Genomic DNA, 19,536 nt, shown 5'->3' on the forward strand with positions numbered 1-19,536 from the left:
TCGGATTTTTTTAAAATAAATTATATTTAATTTTGATTTTTATAGCTAATAATAACGATTTCCAATATAAGCTTTTTTAAAAAATACAGCGCGGATTGGGTGTTTTTTAAAATAATTCAGGCCCGGATTGGGTGTTTTTTTTAAAATAATTCAAGCCCGGCTTGGGTGTTTTTTTAAAAAAATTTCGGGCCCGGCCGAGATAATTGAAAAATTAGCTCAATCACAACGAAGATTGGATTTTACATTGTAAATATATAATATACAAAATGCAATTATTCCTAAGAAACATTTTGTGTAAAGGCTCAAAAAATTCAAATTTCTATTTTGGGTCATTTAAGTGATTCTTTACATATAATTTTTTTATAATTCACATTAATTTAAAATTGTGTATTAGAAATAGTTATTAGTCCTAATAAATTTATGCTTGATATTTTAAAAAAACAATAATATTACTTAAAATATTTTATTATACCCCCCCAGACCAAATTACTGCGTACGCGCCTGCAAAGGTCAATCGATATAAATCAGATGTTTAAGCAACAAGGGGTGGCCAGGGGGACGAACCCACAAACCTTCCCCTTCAAAGTAAAAAAAATTATGCCGGCTAAAATATTTTTCAATTATTACTGTTTTATAATTATTTATTTAAATTTTATAATAATCATTCCTATCTCATATCTCATATATATTTTAATTTACATTAATTTATCATATACACTGCAAAGGAAAAATAAGCTACTAATTTATTTTATCAATTAATATCAATTTCAAATATTACTTAGTGTTTCCACCAAATCATTTGAAAATTTATACACTAAAACGAAAGTAAAATATTTCGAAAAATGACATCGATTTGATTGAGACGATGAGAATAGCTGAAAGCATTTTATTAGAAAAGGAAATTTGGGTAAATATAGATGACGAACTTCATAAATTATATTCATTGTTAAGTCAAAATCAGAGCTCTACGAATTTAATATTTGTTTACCGCGAGTCGCAGCAAGAGAAACCTATTGTCCAAATATTACTATAGGGTCAGCCGAAAAATACTCTAAAATAAATCTTTTTATCCCTCTCTTAGATACTTTTTTAACTAAAATGAATGAAAGGTTCTTGATTATCAGGTAGCAATCTACAAATATTATTACCGCAGAATCCTTCTGAATTTATTTCAAATCTTAATTGTGAAAAAATTAAATATTTGGCAGATTTTAAATGTATCCCATGATTACTAAGTGAATGCAAAGTTGTGATATAAAATAGAGTTGATAATGTCAAATAATGCTATGTTGCTTTTCATAATTTCAAACAAATTTTAATTAAAAGTATTATATATTTTGGCAACTCTACCCATTTATACTTCTACCAATGAAAGAACTTCTTTTTTTTTTGACAAGAATAAAAACACACTTGAAAAGTAGTGTTGTTGTAAATGGCTCGATTTGAGTTTTTAAAAACGGGTAACTCAATAGAAAAATAATGCTAAGTCTCGAGATTTCACTAATAGATGTCCAAACTTTGTGTCATCTATGAGCAAGATCTTCAGACCTGCATAATATTTTTCTGGATACTAACTCTGAAAATAAATTAATTTGCAGAGCCCTTTTTAATATACATAGGGAGTTAATACCAAGCACTGATGTAATATTGAAAAATTAGCTCAATCCCAAAAAGGATTTTAATAGAGGTTATTAAGTTATCAGGGTCCCTTATAATTTATGAATGACATAGCTTTTCTAACTCTTAATTTTAAATGATGAATACAAATTTTTAACAATTTTTTATTCTTCAAGTATCTCGTTTTTGTATTTTGTTAAATAAATATTGTAATTATTTGAACCTATATTAATTTATACCGTTGATGTTTGTGTTTTATAATCAAACTGTGTTATGAATTATCGGTGGCGTAGCCAGGATTCAACCTGGTGAGAGGGGGAGGGGGGGGGGGGGGGTTAAGGATTAAAATTTGTTTTGCTAAACCCCCATTTGCCTTATATTTGACGGGATCCTAGGCTATAGAAAATTCGGGGCATTTTTGAAATTCATGTTGTCTTTTATTTTTTAAAATATGTAATATCTTTATCAGTGATCTGCATCGGGCCTAATTTTTCAAACCCAGCCCGCCCCGAAATTTTTTTTATAAAATTTTTGCCGGCCCGAACCAAAATTTTTTTTAAAAAGTTTTGCCGGCTCGGCAAAAATTTACCAGCCTGACCCGGCCCGAATTTATTTAAATATAGAAATTAATTTTTATAATTACTCAAATGAATAAATTAAAATATTTTTATTTTACATAAAAAATTCAATATAAAATTGATAAATTTAGATATATTTAAAAAAAATTCCAAGGCCCGACCCGACCCGGCCCGAATTTTTTTTTAAATATTAGGCCTGACCCAGCCCGAACCCGATTTTTTTTTAAAAAAGAGGGCAGGTTTTGGGCCAGGCCAACTTTTGCAGATCTTTAATCTTTATATCATTTTTGGCTGAATAATTGGAAGCACTAATTCTAAAATTTATGCCAATATTTATACTTTATAGTGCCTATGAGTGCAATCAATATAGTCAGTATAAAGGAAAAAATTATTAGCAACAAAATTTTAGACAACTTTACGATTAAAGGTTGCGCCTGAGTATTCTAAAAATTTTATCGATATTTAGTGATTAATTTTATATTATTTTAATCAGTTTTAGTATTACAAAGAAAAGAGTTATTAGTAAAATAATAAAAAAAATTGCCTAAATGGCAAATATAAAGAACGAACTAAATATCTGGTTTGCGCTAATATTTAGTGCCTGATTAGAGTACTTATTAACTCTTCAATCGTTTTGAGAATAACAAAAAGAAACCTAATTATAAACAAAATTAGGACCTTACTTTTTAAGCATGAAGTAAGACAAGCTTTTGGAAGCAATAATTTTGAAACTTAAATCAAACCATTAAGCAATGTTTAATTAGTAAATTTTATTGCTTTTAATCTGTTTGATAGATGATTTAAGGGAAAAACATATTGTCAAAATAAGAAAAAAAAATCAATTACATCATACCAGAACGGAGAATATATAAGATATTAATTCTTCAATCATAAAAAGGTACCCAATCATAAAAAGGTACCCGAAGTTGTAAGTCAAACAGAATCTGATGTCACGCCTTAAGCGTGAAGCCACCTAAACTTCTGGAAGCATTAATACTAATTTATATTAATAATTAGTTGAATATTTGGTATATTTTAATGCTTCAACCAGTTTTGTAGATTTTTTAAAGAAAGAAAAAAATGCTTTAATGGCAAAATATAAAAGAAATATTAAGATTAGCATCATGTCAGAACGATTATTAGGGCAGGTGCGCTAATATGTAATCCCTAATTAGTACTTACTAACTCGTCAATCAGTTTTCCAGTCAATAGACGGAAAATAATTTTAAGCAAAATAAAAACTATCACGGTACACCCTAGGCCGATTCTTAAATATATCATTTTAAATAGCGATCCAAAAATCAATTATGTTTATCTTTTCTAATTACATTAAGGTTTCTATTAACCCATTTTTTGAATCTTATGATTTTATGATCTTTCTAAATTTTATTTGTTTTTTTTTGGTTATTAATAAATATAATATAAATAAAATAGGTAAAATATAATTTGAATCTAGTTAAATTTAAAAAAAAATTAGATATGGATATAACAGTTAACCAAACTTTTGAAGGCACTAATTCTAAAGACCAATATATTATTCTCAACTAGTATAAATTTTAGTTTAATAGATCAATCCGTTTGGTGACAATAGCCATTATCAAAAGAAGTAATTAGCGCCAAATAAAATAAATTCTAAAATAAAGTCAAGAAAGATTTAGGTCAGAACAAGAAATATATAGAAGAGCCAAGCAATTATATAATAATAAAATTAAATAAACAAAATATTATAAAAAATTACTATATAATCATCTTAAAAAACTAACTCTATCGTATTTTAAAATACGAAACTGGGCATCTCTAGCTTTAGCTTTGATCTTTATAATTTAATATCGGTAGAAGTAGTCAAATAAACTTCCGGCATCAGAAAATATGATACCAAAATATGATGGATTAGTTAGTGGTAAAATTAAAAAAGATTATAACATTTTTTTTAAAAGCTCGAGCGCTAAGGTTGAGCGATTGAGTTAATAAATACTAATCCCAAGTGAGTTTTTACAGTTGGAAATAGCATACAACACCTATCCCATAAACATTTTGGGAAAGTTATGTTTTTCCATTTATTATATAATTAATAATTTTTTTTTTTAAATGGGGGAATTTTATAATAATTTAAATTTGCCTAATAATCTAGTTTATTCATAATTTTTTTACATTCTTATTTAAATTGAAGAATAAAGAATGAGATAATTTTGTAGAAATAGAATTAGAAAATTTAGGAGGATATTTTTTAAAATGAAAGCAAATTTTATTTGATATTTATATAATAAAGTAATAGCAGAAAATTATACCCATTCATATTTTCCAAGGGGGAAGGGGGCGAATTTTATAACTGTTTCATAACACCATGCCATTGATTGGCCATTTAATGCGTATTTAAATATGAGGATGTTTTGATTATAAATAGTCAAACCCCAATTATTTTCAAAATAGATATAATGAAGAAATTGAAAAGAGGTCAATTTTTATTAAATCAATCTAATCCTATATAGGTAAATACATAGTTTTCTCGAATAATTATTACTGAAACAAACTTCTCATTGAGAACATTAACCCCCCTCCCTCAAAAATTTTACTCCTCACTCCCCTCAAAATTTTTAACCCCAATCCCCTAAAATTTAATATCTACCCCATCTATCTCCCTCCATCCAGTAGCATCTTTAAAACTATCTAACCCCTTAAAAATTAATACTTTAATTAGGATCTTGTGTCATACCTCCCTTCCTGGAGTAGAAGTCCCTGCTTAACAATATATATATAATATCTATTTTATATATAATAGTGAATATATTCAAAATATTGTATAAAAATTTAAATATATTGAGAATAATGTAATTTATTTTATAAAAATAAGATGACTACCACTAAATATAAAAAATAAATAGAATATTAATATTTCTTATTAAATATTCAAAAATTGTAACAAATTTTAAAAAAATTTATACCACAAAAGAAGTTAATATTAGATACCCGTAGTACCTATTATAAGGCCCAGCCCAGGTTTGTATTTTAAAAATATTTTACCCAAACGCTTGCCCAATGCTCAAATTTTTTTCTCACATTTTGTAGACCTCTAATCTAAACTATTAAATTTAGATTATAATAGAAATTAAAAACTTAATTTTCCAAAATAATCTCATAACTCATTTTTTCTATAATATAAAACTCAGTTTAAGGCGCAGTCTTACCTAATCTCGTGTAGATGATCTTTCTTTTTTTTCTTTATTTAAATCTTATCAATAAAATTAAAATCTCTTAAATGAGCAATATATTGTCGAAATTAAAATATTAGATATATATTATACTTTTTTTTTATTTCTCATTATTTTGGTATAAATAAGTAATATAGAAATAATTAAAAGAATATAATAATATTATAAGAATATAAATTCCCCTCCCTTGATCCCTATCCCATTATTAAAAATATTCCTACCGATTATTTTAATGTCGTTCTTTCATTTTCAAGGTGAAATCTATATTGAAAAAAAAAATCTATAAAATAATATATAAAAAATTTTTTAAACATTCTAGGTCAAGGATAGTGTTGTTAAACGGCCCAATTTGGATCTACTTTTAAAAACGGCCTGATAAAGATTTTAAACTAAAATAATATTGTGTAAGCAAGGATTTTGCTCATAGATCACAGAAAGGTATTGACATCTATTTGTCAAATCTCGAGGGTTTCATAATATTATTTTGTAAAATTACCGGTCCATTTTTTAAAATCAATCCAAATCGGGCTTTTTAAGGGTTAGATATTTGGTAAAAATTATCAGAGAAATAAAGAATATATTTCTAAAACTCCGCAAAAATTTAGGGTCAAAAAGTCAAGATTTTTATAAAATAATAAATAAATAAAACAAATCGACAGTGAGAAAAGTGATAATTTTAAATAATTTTAATGACAATTGTAAAACAATTTAAGATGATAAATTGGTAATATTATCAGATATTTCAAAATGTCGGAATCCCTATTTGGGTCGATTTTTTAAAACGGCCAAATTTTGATTTTGGCCATATATATTATGTAAGCAAGATTTGGTAAATATGCTCAGACCTTTCTGCCATCTATGAACAAAATTTCCAGGCTTACATAATATTATTTTGTCTAAAATCTTATCGAGCCGTTTTTAAAAATCAACTCAGATCCTGTCGTTTAACAACACTACATCAATCTAAGAAGTAATTCTATATTTATATTATGGACTGGAATGTAGCCAAGGGGTAAATGAAGGCTACACTCCCATTAAAAAAATTACAATGAATGATTTTTTTGCATTTATACACATGTAAGAGATTTGTAAAAAAATAAAAATTAAATTACATATATATTATTGTATTTATCATTTACTGCTATTTACAGTATTTTTCATAATAAGTGCCAGCTCTGGCTAATCTGGCGCCATAATATAATAAAAAATATATAGAACTTCGGCCTTTATGCAATAAAATAAACCTAATTTTCCAAACTTTTTGATTTAGATATTAATATTATATTAGATACATTTTCATTTGAAAAAATTGATCTTACTTATTTCAATTAAATTATCTATTATTTTTAAATTGCATCTTGAATATACATTATTTACAGACGAACTCAAATCAAATAGCTTTTGATCAGTTTTAATTCAGAATACCTTTTTCCATTCTGAGACAGTAATAGTAGGCATTATCCTCTTCCCGAAACGTTTGGGCACAAGTCACCTCTTAATTTAAAATATTATTGGAAGATATTTGAAATAACAATTCATAAATTAACAATTAATCCGCAAGATCATTTACCAAAATGTATTTTTCGTCGGTGTTTTTATCCGATAAAATTCCTTTATATTGAAAGAATACTGGCAGACAAAGTTCTGACTAAGTGACGTCCTTAGGAGTTTAAAGATTTTTGGCAATAAGTGCAAGGGTATTATCATTTAGAAGTGAAGACAATTGGCATAACAGAGCCAATCGTTACTTATCAGATGGTTGATATTTCTTGGGTATCGACTAAGGAGACATTTCCTATCTATCACATATAGAACAAGAGGGTAGGGGTGTTTGAAGAGTTTATTTATGTCGGAGTCAAATGATAGACGCGAGTATATGAAAGCGCTAATTTAAAGTATCGAAGGTGATAGAGTGCTAATAACACCAACTTTGGTGAGCAAAATAGTAAGACAGATCGCCAAATTTAAGAATTGTTCAGTTAGACCTTCAATCTCAAGCTCATGAATGATACGCAGGTTTAAAATATTCGCAAGAATTGCTGCGTATGCAGAATCTCTGGACTAAAAATGTACATCTTGAATAAGAAGAAACCTAGGGCTGGGATATAGGATATCACATATAAGAGTTATCCAATGATATAGCATCAAGGGACTTGTAAATAGAATCGTTGTTTGTAACCGAAGATCCAAAATATATATGTTTAAATAATGTTCAAGGAAACAATATTCTTTCTTATCTAGATTAAGTTTTAGTGCTAATCTATGCTGATTTGATTATCTTAATACCATCATCAATGCAATATATCAAATATGGAGGTTTAGCTTGCGTTAATTGTTGATGATCAGAAGCAGGCAATTACCGGCCGAATAAAGGAACCCAGCGAGTTGCCTCCCTCGCTGAAATTAATGTATTCTCAAACTGGTGATGAGAGAGATTATTTTAGGAATCAGACAAATTGTGAGTAATTCTTTGAAAAATAAAAAAAGGGCTTCAATATGAGGACTAAAAACCTACAATAAAAATTATAGGGATAAAATATGCCTAATAAGGCTTACCCCCCCCCACCTCTTCTACTTGGCGAAATCCTGGCTAGGTCTAGATGAAGAGCGTCTTTTCAGAATGTCACATTGTTGTAAAATTTATGAAAAAAACGATTGTTAAACTCATCAAAAAACAAACGTGAGATGGGATGATAAAGAATTGCCAATATATAAAATTATTGAAATTTTACTTAAATATTTGAAAGTAGACATTTTATTTTAAATTTATAGTATCGCCGTTGATGGCGATATCCTAAAAATTTTCAGATATTTCTTTTTCCCTTTTTTTAAATTCTTTAAAAAAAAGTAAAACAAAAAAATCCATGAATAAAAATAATCAATTTTAAATGTAGGAAAGAGAGGGTTTATATTGTCCACAAAAAATTGAAGTACTATGAAGCGAATTTAAGAATTATGGAAAACACCCGGGGTACATTTTATCCTTTCACGTTGCATGAGCGCTTTTTTATTTTTGGATTTTTTAAAAGCTTTTATAAAAAATATTTTATATAAAAATGTCATTAATGACCCTAGACAAATTCATGCCTTCTGATGTTCTTATAGTTGATTTTTTTATTAAAAATAATCCCTGATGGCTAATACGCACCCCGTCAGAACAGGTATTCACATTTAATTAAAATTTATATTTCAGAATATTAAATTATTATATATTGTCTATTCCTGATAAGATAGAGATTACTTTATCATTTAGAATTGATATTTAATCTGAGTAAATTTTAAAATTATTAATAAAAATGTATAAAATTAAAAGGTTACTTTTGACGTGTTAAAATTTAAATTTGCATTTAAAATCTTTCATGTTTCGAAATTAATACATTCTGTTAAAAGAAATTATTTTATCAAAATAAGAGTTCATTAAAAAATATATAAAAAAGTTGTAAAAACAACAGTTGTGTCATGATGAGCTATCCCCTGCACAAATTATCAAAAAAACATCAAATCCAGTAAAAAATTGCTCTTGAAAAGGTAAGCAGAAATTTCGGTATCGATATCAAGTGATTGATGTTTTAAACAAAGATCTCTATAGGCAGTGTCATCTTAAGGGGTTATCTCATAGTCAAAAATTGCATAGGTATAATATTAAAGTTGCTGAATTACTTTGATGCATGACCCTATTGAAGAGGTCATTTATTTGATTTAGGGTTGTTAAAAACCTTAATTAAGCCGATTTTTAAAATAAGACCTATTCATGGATTTAGATAAACAAATATTATACATAAGCCTCAAAATTTTTCCAAAAGAGAGCCCGAGCCTTTCTGCAGATTTTGTGAAATCTAGAAGTTTATGAAATATAAAATCTTGATATAACCGTTTTTTAAATCGGAAAATCGATGTTCTTAACAACATAGTATGCTTCTTATTTTTAACTATCACATACTTGGGATTCAGGGCAAAGAAATAGGTTTTCTTAATTAACTGAGTTGATGACTTGTTGCTAGATAGATAATTTGCAGGATACAGTTAATGGTTCACTGATGAGTAATGATAATAGCTAATTCTGATTTTTGGGTGGATCTCTCGTGAGATGCTTACACCGTTCATGCCAATATAAGTTGGGACTGTTGCAATTTAAGTCAGTGATGAAGAGAGAAGTGATAGGTGGAGGATATTAGGTTGCACTAGGAAGAAGTGGGAAAAGCAATAAAATATCGAAGAATGATCAATGATAAAATACTCCTTTGAGCAGAACTTTTAATTTTCCAGTTTTAAAGAGATGGCAGTCTCATTTGGTTAGATTAGTTTATTGCACAATGGACAACATTGTCTGACAAGTATATGAATGAGTTAGGCTCATGGAAGCTGATATATTATTTGTGGCGCAATTAATTTTCCCAGTGAGCCCGGTGACAATGTATGTGTAGAGTTTAAGGATTTTCGATGTATGTGATATAAAGTGGTGTAAGTCATGGTAATAGTAGGGTGAAATGCTAGGTCTTTATATTTAAAGACTGAATTTTCTAGTTTGTGTAGATATACGATCTTATAAATATAATTATCAATTTATAAAAGGCATAATGAGATATATTAAATTATTAGCTCGGTTTTTATTGTAAATCTATGAAAGTTAAAGAGCTCCTCCAATAAGAATTTCTGATTAGATTTTTATTGCCTGTGCTTCATGGTCTGTTGAAGATATTGTAGAAAACTTCGATTTAATCGCTTTTAAAAAAAATTTGTTTTTTCAAGAGAATGAGAATTTATTATTTTGCAATGTGTAGCCCCTTTACCACATGATGTTTGCAATAAGTTAGAAAAAATTCTCAGGTATTCCCTTTGATATGTTAATCGATAATTGATCAAAAAAATTTTTTTTTATTTTTCTATTTTTTTTATTTTGACCATAATAATGTATGTTACATATAAGTCACAAATTGTATTTAACTAACAATTTATTATATTTTACATATTGGTATGAAATAAAATAAAACAGTTTTTATTTGCATGGAAACATAGTGCACATTGGCATTTCGAGCATTTTACATGTGTAACGCTTTACATAGTGGATTTTTGCACCTTTGACGATTATTCATCCACTCTGGGAAATGTCCAATTTGATCCGTGCGAATACCTGTGAACGGTACGAAAGACATAGGCCCCCTTCTTTTTTTATCTAAATGAAAATATTATAAAATAATAAATAAATAATCATCTTCTATTAAATTTTCGACCATAGAAGAAGGACGTCCACGTTTCAATTCTATTGTAGCTTCAACTTGACACATTGTTGTGGCTACTTCTTGACGAAATTCCGATAGAGAAAAAAACAGAATTGTCATCTGATTTGGCTTTCTCACATTGAATACGCCGATATAATAACCAGGAATTTACAACTGCTATATCAATAAGGTGTTGGAAGACTCTTATATACCACTTTTTGGATCTGGTTGTATTATGGTATCTTCCAATATTGCTGTCTAACAAATCAACCCCTCCCATATGTTTGTTATATTATTTGACAAGCATGGGACAAGTTATATTTAGTCTTTTCTTGGTTTTGCGGTCATATCGTTCAATTTGACTCTGGGGTAATTTCCCGTACAATGTTGACAAAAAGGTTACCGTTTTATTATCTTTCCATACTAAGGAAGTTATATCTACCCCTTCAATATTTACCATATATTCAAAGGATGACCCTCTGATCTCTTTTTTCATTTCGATCTCTGTAGGAAGCTTACAATTTGGGATTCTATTCCTCCTTACTGTACCAAGACTGTATATACCTATAAATATACTTAAAATATTAAATATATAATAGATTTCTTATACCTTTTTTTGCCAAATATATCAAAAGGTTTATTGAGGTGTAGTAATTGTCAAAATATAGCTTAAAATTTTGATTTATAAGTATAGTACGGCTTAGACGCACAACAATATTGCTGGACGCTCCTAAATCTGGTTCTGTTGCTGGTCTTTTTTCAGAATCATTTTCCTGCCCAGAATATAGTTCAAAATCATAGGCAAATCCTGATACACCGCATAGAATGAAGAATTTAAAGCCCCATTTGTGAGGCTTCATTGGCATATATTGTTTTAAATGTATCCGAGCTTTAGTTGAGCAAATTTGCTCATAGATTGATAAGCATTCCTTTTTAGGAATTGTACAAAACCTATCTTGAAAGTGTTTCACAATTGAGGCTACTTTTATAAGCCTATTATAGCCTGGTTGACCTTTAGCTATAGAATTATTATTGTCATTAAAATGAAGAATGGATCGAATGCTTTCAAATTTAGTGATTGTCATGTTCTTTTTTATAAGATCATTGCCAATTACATCTTTCCAATAGTCTCTGATAGATGGTAATTGGACAATGGACATCAGAATATTAATCCCAATAAATTTTCTTAACTCCATTTTGGAAATTTTTATAGGTTTATTTATATTTTTTATTGCAGCGTATTTAGTTGATTCGAGAACCACTAAATCTAGAAAATTATCATTTAAAAAATATGATAAACATTGATATGGAGTATTTAAAGCCAGTATGTCGCTGGCCAAAGTTGACTTTCCATTGAATTTTAAATAATTTTTAGGGATGTTTATATTTTTTTCCTTCCATAGTATGTCTCTTCGTCTATTTATAGCAGTAAAATTATCTGAAAATAATGAATTTTCATCCTCATTATCGTCGAAATCTTCAAGGCTATCATCAGAAGAATCTTTGTGTCTTTTGTGTTACAAATATATTAATGCTAGTAAAAAAATTTTAATTATACTTTTTTTAAATATAAAAACGGAAAAGAATTTAGAAATATTTTAGTTATCTGTTGATATTTTTTTTGAAAAATAATATCGGAGTTTAATATTAAAAAAATGTAATTAAAAATTACGAAAAATGTCAATTTTGAAATATAGGGGACAGCTGACATTAAATACTCGCACTTTAAATAAATGTGAGAATTTCTATTTAAAAAAATGATTTTTATATAAAAGGAATGTTACTTGTAAGACACAATTCAAATTTTAGCGCCAAAATAATTTACACGGTAAAATAGGTCAGAAAATTCACTATGTGACTGATTAGTAGTCATATGTGATAAAGGGTTAATTTGTTGCCTGGCCTCGTCTGCGGATTCTCAGTGAAATAATAGATTTTTTATAGTTCTTTATCAGTTAAGCAATTGTCTTTATTTTGATTATAAAGTTATGAGTTGTCACGATTATCTTGTTCAAAATTCATATACTAAGATAGTGAATCTATCACATGAGCATAGCCGTATGTAGAGGACAAGATCTTTGAGTTTATCATATCGTAATTTTTAATAATAAGAAATATAGAACTGTAGGAATAAGATATTATGTTTTATCTGATGACCTAATTCCGCAATTACTTTAATTATTTTAGTCAATGTTGTTAAGAAAGTAATTTAACCTCGTAATAAGTTGGTATTGCATATATTGTGTCCCTTTGAACATAATATTCCAGCTCAGAAGGTTACAAAAAAAATTTAATCCCTGGATAACACATTCGCGCAATCATTTTTAATAATATTTTAAATAGTTTTTATTATTTCAAATGAGAGCTTGACTACACATTCTTTTATCAGCTTATTATAGCCAATATTGTTAATAAAGTATTGTATCAGTATTGTTGAGCATAACTTTAGAAATCAGAGAGCTACATAAAAATCAACGTCCTATATAGGTATTACTCGTGCCTCAATTACATTAGAATTTAGGGAAGACTCCTAAGTTTTCCCGACCTGTAAGGGTCATTTTTTATAATTTAATTAATTACACGAGATTAAGTAAAGTTTGCTGCATAAGTTACACGACATGTAAGAGAATTTAATCAATAATATGGAAATGGCCATTTAGAGTTTTTATAACCCAAACGAACTATAATAATTTATTTGGGTTATAAAAATTAAACGAAATGGAATATATTTGCTCCCTTTTTAAAACCAAAAACCTTATACTTAATGATCCGGTGCTTAATTTTTAGACCAAATGGGCTTAGAACTAACGCAAGAGAGGGGGGAGGTATAACAAGATCGTCATTAAAATTGAAGGGGGATAGGGGTGGTTTTGATTTGCATTTCTCTTTTTGCTAATTTTGTTGCTAACTTTTATTTGATAGTGGGTAGGGAGTAAAAGTCATTGACTAAGATGGAAAAGGGGGGGGGGGGTGTAGAAGTCCCTGTACTGAAAATGAGCTTTATTAATTTTGTAAATGAAATAGCAAGCGCTCGAAGTGGATATTAAACTAAAGAGCATATATATTGATTTATGCTTAAAATTAAAAATAACAAAAGTAATTAAAAATTTAAATTAGACAAAATGTAAGTAAAATATAAAAATTTATTAAAATCATTTTTAGTCATAGATTATATTTTTAATAAAAAAAATTTAGTTGAGCTTATGCCAAAAAAATTAGGACATAATTATAAATGGCCATAATTATTGGCCTCTATTAATGGCGTAAATTTATCAATATTAACTCGCATTATATTTTTTTAAATTACTGTTTGTCGCATGATCTGATAATCAGCATTTAAAAAATATGGATATAGCATGTTATTAGCCCAGCTTATCATCAAAACGACATTTTGTTGCCAAAGTTTAAGTTTGTTTATTGTATAAATTAAAAGGCTTAAATTGACCTTTTTTATCAATCATCGTAAAAAACACCTCTAAGTTATGAAATAATTCATTTCCATGGTTTTATCTTTTTTAATTTTTAATAATTTTAGAATATTAACAAATTCTTTTTTATACAAATTAATTTAATAACCATCTATAATTTCTGATTGAAGTATTTAATTTCCATATTTAGTATTTTGAGAATGAGATAAAAAATAAATCAGGAAAAGCAAACAAGTCAAAAATTGGCTATTTATTTTTATATTCCCTCTAGTTTACAATATAATTAGTTAATCGTCTTTATATTGATGATATACCACAAAAATTTGGATTCTCCAGATCAGATATATAAAATTAATATATAATAACAAAGTGTAGGTTTGATTTAAGGTAACTTTCAAGGTTATTCCACTTAATATTTTAAAAAACAAAGTGGTCTTAGAATTGAGTGCAAAATCATTTAATTTTAGATTTCAGTTTACATGAAAGAAGAATCAACTTACATTGTAATAATAATTGGAATCCATGGGGAAAATTTAGGATTTGACAATTTTTAAAAATAATAAAAAATATATCAAGGAAAGGCTATACTCTTTTGGAAAAAAGATTTAAGAAAATGATATTTTTGCGAATTTTTAAAAAAATAATAACTAGCATAAACATGATTTTAAATATACTTTTTACAATTTTTTCAAATTATGTATATTATAAAATAATAAAAATAAATAAGCAAGTAAAAGTAGTGAGTATTTTTAAAAATAAATAATACCTTTTCAAGGTGTTATTTTTTAACATTATAAATTATGAAATCATTGAAAGGTAAATTATCACCAATTAGTATAAGGCTATTATATTTGCCTTAATTTTGACCGATTGTTCTGCTTAATTGCTCAAAAATTAAGATTGCAAAAAAATCCTATACTAAGAATAAATGTTGAAATTCTCAGATTAAAAATATACTCAATTTTCAAAATTGAATTGCTTCTTAATCCTCGTAATAAACTGAATTTCTATGGAAAAAAATTCTCAAGTATGAAACTAAACGGCCAGGTTTAAAAAATTAAGTGCTCAAAGAAAAAATGAGAACACACATAATATTTTCGCATAATTTAGTATCAATATTCCGCGCAAGGAGAGATATTATTCAATGCCAGAAATAGCTCATTTGCTAATATAGAGAGATATTGCGAAACATTTATATTCAAAAATTTTATTTTGAGTTTTTGGATCCATCAACGATTGACCCACCACCAATGCTATAAATTTTATGGCACCCTGACATCTCTATAATTACACAATGTTATTGTTGGCAAAATCCCAAGGATCTAAACGACTATGCAATGATAGGCCCTATAACAGTTACTCCTACTCCGTGAGGGGAAAGTAAGATCGTCATTAAACATAAAGGAGGTGGATATTTATGAAAGCGTTATCATCATTTGAATAAAATTAGAGGATTGTCTTTTTATGCACATTTGATTTGAAATAAAGGTAAAATTTTGAAGAAGGTGGATAAAATATATGAGGGTATCATCAATGATTTAAGAGTGTAGAAGTATTTAATGTAAATCACAATAACTAACTTATTCGAATATGTTTTTCTACATATTTTTTTTATTGCTACTTCGAGTCTTTCTATAAATATGAGGAAATGAAAACTATATACCCATTTTGAATGAATACATGCATGTAAAAGTGTTCCAAGTTTAGAATCTTTATAATATTTTGTATTATTGATTATTTAAGAGTTCTCTAGAACACTTCTATTTATGTTATAACCAGAGATTCAACCTGAACCGGACCGTTAAACAGGTATTAACCACTATTTTTATCAAATCTGAACCGAACCTGAACTGTTAAATGATTTTCTATCCGAACCTAAACGGAACTGCTATATTGCCTTTGAACCGGTTAGAGTCTCATGATTTTATGCTTATAAAATTATGTGAAAGTTATTATTAGTATATTGATAACATTCTAATTTAATTTTCATAACCATATCACAATTTTACTATATTTAAATATTTTTAAGCTTAGATCGTATCCTGGGTCGACTTATATTTAATACTAAATTGCTTTTTAGTCTAGGATAAAAAGCTTTTAAACTGGAACACCTTATTTTTGATTTATTTTAAGTATTTGGTGGCATTGTTATTATTTCTATTTTTTTCTCGTTATTTTTTTGTTTTTTCTTCAAATTTAAATTTTTTCTTTTGTTTTTATGCTTAGAAATAAATCGAATCGAATATATAAATTATTTACATATATTATAAATAACACATCAAAATGTAATATTACTGATTTAATAACTATGAAGGGGAACCAGGAGCAAATCTTGAGCAATACATATAAAGAAACCACCCTCTAAAACTCAATAAATTTCACAAAATACCAACAAATAAAATATATAAATCGAATGTAGGTTTATATACAAAAGTGTACAAACTAGGATTTTGTAGGTTCGAACCGAACCGAACCTATACTTTTTTTCGAACCGAACCTGAATCTTGAACCTTTATTTCTGTCCGAACCTGAACCTAAACCGAACCGATATTCGTTTCAGTTAATATCCCTGGTTTTAGTAAAGATCTTAATTTTAATCATACAAGCATATCTTGGACCAATAGCACATAGAACTTCAAAAAGGAGCGTTTTTACAGAAAGCTGTTCAACAAATTTGTATGATATTTATCCAGAAATATTAATAAATATCACGCCGAGATTAGTGTTGTTAAATGGCTCGATTTAGCCTATATTAAATTAAGATATTGGCCTAAATAATTTTATGCAAGCTTCGAGATTTCGTTAATATATGAAACCTTTCTGCCAATTAGTAAAGTTTTCAGAATCACCCCCCCCCCTTCCCCTCACTTCCAATTTTAAAATGGTGATTAAAGATTTTTTTGATTACTATGTGATGTGAAAAGTTAAAAAAAAATTAATTGTGGATAAAATATGAGCTAGCCTTTTTTAAAAATCGGCTCAAATAGGGCAATTTTGCATCACTACTCAACATATATAAATTTACTAAACAACAACCAAATTTGCTAAACAAAGTCAAATTTTTTAAAAAATGCAACTACGCATTTTTTATATATATTTAGGAAACAGAATCACGCGTTAGCTTCCTATATTCTTTATATCACCCCCCCCCCATAGGGGATAGCCAATTTGTACAGAAATAAACATGGTCCTTGCTCGATTCGAACCCAGAGGAATCGGATTGAGATGCAATGCACGCACTCAACCGAGACCATAAGCGTTTTGAGATTGACTATTTTTTTATATATAAATATTATAAATAAACATTATTATATCTATCGTATTAAATTTTGATTGGTTCAATATCGCACATGTTATATTTAATATGCAAAATATATGCAAAGGTCAATAACTGTCAATTAAAAAGCAACACAACTAAACACTTTTCCTGAAATAATTTGCAAACGATTATTTTTTTAAGTAAAATGAAAATGTATACCTGACATATTTTTAAACATATCGAGGATATCTAATGATTTTGTTAAAAGTACTTTTAAAAGTAATAGTTAAGGTTACACGTTATATAGTTCAAAAGTAACTAGCTACCTTGCAAGTTGCTTTATTGAATCAAATTTATTTAAATGAAAATGAAATATAAAGTAATTGAAATGGAAAAATAATACTACAGTTTAATATTTCTTTAAGGAAAAAAATATTATTAATTTGCAGCGAAAAAATATACAAATAACATCCAATTAGACTCTAAATAATTCTTAATTTTAATACACTAAACTATCTTCAAAATTAATGTCTAAAAGGCCTACTAGTTTTTCTTCTAAAATTAGCTTCCCAAGATTAATCAAACGTAGTACAGGAGTACTTGATGAAAATGAGACATTTTTAATTAACTTATTTTTTGTTAATAAAATGATAATATATCGATTTATATAATTCATAATAATATAACTAGAGAAATCAATCATATAAAGATAATGGTTGGTATATATAAATATTTAACATATAGAAATTACCTTATAATGTAAAAGTTACTTTTGTCGTTAGATCCAAAAGTTATATTTTGAAAGTAACTGGCTACAGTTATTTTTTGCAAAACACTATTCCCTACCTTGGCCTACTATAAATCAGCGGCGTTTGGAGCAAGTTAAAATGTTGGCGTCAGTCCGCAGGCGCAACAGGGCACAAATTTTATAGTCTCAATTCTTAGAGAGTAATCTATTAAAAGTTTGTTATAATTATATCTCTCTCACTCCATTTTGCTTGGCTCAAAAGAATTTGAATTATAATTTTTGTTATAATAAAATAATAACATAAAATTGCTTTTTTTCTTTAAAATTACTTTAATCTTCGATAATGGCTAATTATTATTTAGTTATATATAAAATCTAATTAATTATAAAAAGTAATGAAATTGCAAATTACGCAATTAAAGTTTTATTTTTTGACTGAAATTTGAAAATTTATATAAATATCGATCTTTCATTTTAATCAAGATAAATGTTAGTTAAAACTTTTTCTACATATCCAATAATTGATTATAATAAAATTCTTGAAAATTTTTTCTATATTTGCTCTGGTGCTGGGTTCCTGAGATAATTTTGAAAATTTTTAAAATTTTCCCTCAACTTTTAAATCCTTTAGAATTATGGTTCCAGAAATATTATCATTTTCAAATGTTTGTACCTGAGAGTTATTAACTATTAGGTTATCAAAGTTTAATACACCTATCTCTCTAACGCTTAAATTAAAAATTAGAATTTGTCATAGACCTGACCTAACCTAACCAGGATTTCATCAAGGGAAATTATGGTAAAGTTTCGCTCTCCACCCATATCGAGCTTTGAAGGGTCTTTGACTAGATTTTTCAAAAAATCACTCATATTATTTTTTTAAATTGTTAACATATCCTATTATTTATAATTTACAAAAAAATATATTGGTTTTACAATTATAATTACTATTGGGGGTGGAGGAGAGGGTATTTTATTTATGAGTTTAATTAAAATGATATTTTTTAAAAAATCCCCTCCCCCCTTTTCCTTGGCTATGTCAATGGAATATTAAAAGAAGTTCTAATTTTTTTAAATTTCATTATAAGTTGTATCATTATTTATTCACTTTTGATAAGCAATAATCAAGATGCAAGCAACTATTCATTTTTGGAACCTATTTCGTCTTTAGAATATACCTTTTTGAATTAATTATATACCCTCAAAATAAAATCAACAAAAATAAAGTTGCGAATATAAGCATATTTATTATAATAAAAATGCGAATACTGGGGTGTACTTTTTAAACATTCTTTCAGTGTAATCCACAACTCAATTTTATTTTAAATAAAAAGGGGAAATTCTTCTATAAAGCATATATCAGAGACCTGCAGGCCCGGCCCTAAGCCCGGCCCGGGCCGAAAAAAATTTTTTAAATATATCCGGGCCGGGCCTAAAAAAATTTTTTTAAATATATCCGGGCAGGGCCTAAGATTGTT

General features: G+C 27.6%; 1 protein-coding gene across 2 annotated transcripts in view; it reads right to left on the minus strand.

Moving 5' to 3' along the window:
• LOC135927332 (aquaporin-8-like) overlaps nt 1-19,536 on the minus strand; it is a 69,852-nt gene that overhangs the window by 43,614 nt on the left and 6,702 nt on the right. The window contains exon 1 of one of the 2 annotated variants that reach the window (XM_065463297.1): nt 14,552-14,712. The exons of the other annotated variant lie outside the window; for it this stretch is intronic. Coding sequence (XP_065319369.1) covers nt 14,552-14,575 — 24 coding nt within the window. The 5' untranslated portion in view covers nt 14,576-14,712. Of the gene's footprint in view, nt 1-14,551; nt 14,713-19,536 lie in introns of those variants that run through there. 2 annotated transcript variants of the gene reach the window in all.

The sequence above is a fragment of the Gordionus sp. m RMFG-2023 genome, chromosome 3 (genome assembly GCF_954871325.1).
Source record: "Gordionus sp. m RMFG-2023 chromosome 3, tfGorSpeb1-WG-v2, whole genome shotgun sequence".
NCBI classification, from domain to species: Eukaryota; Metazoa; Nematomorpha; class Gordioida; order Chordodea; family Parachordodidae; genus Gordionus; species Gordionus sp. m RMFG-2023.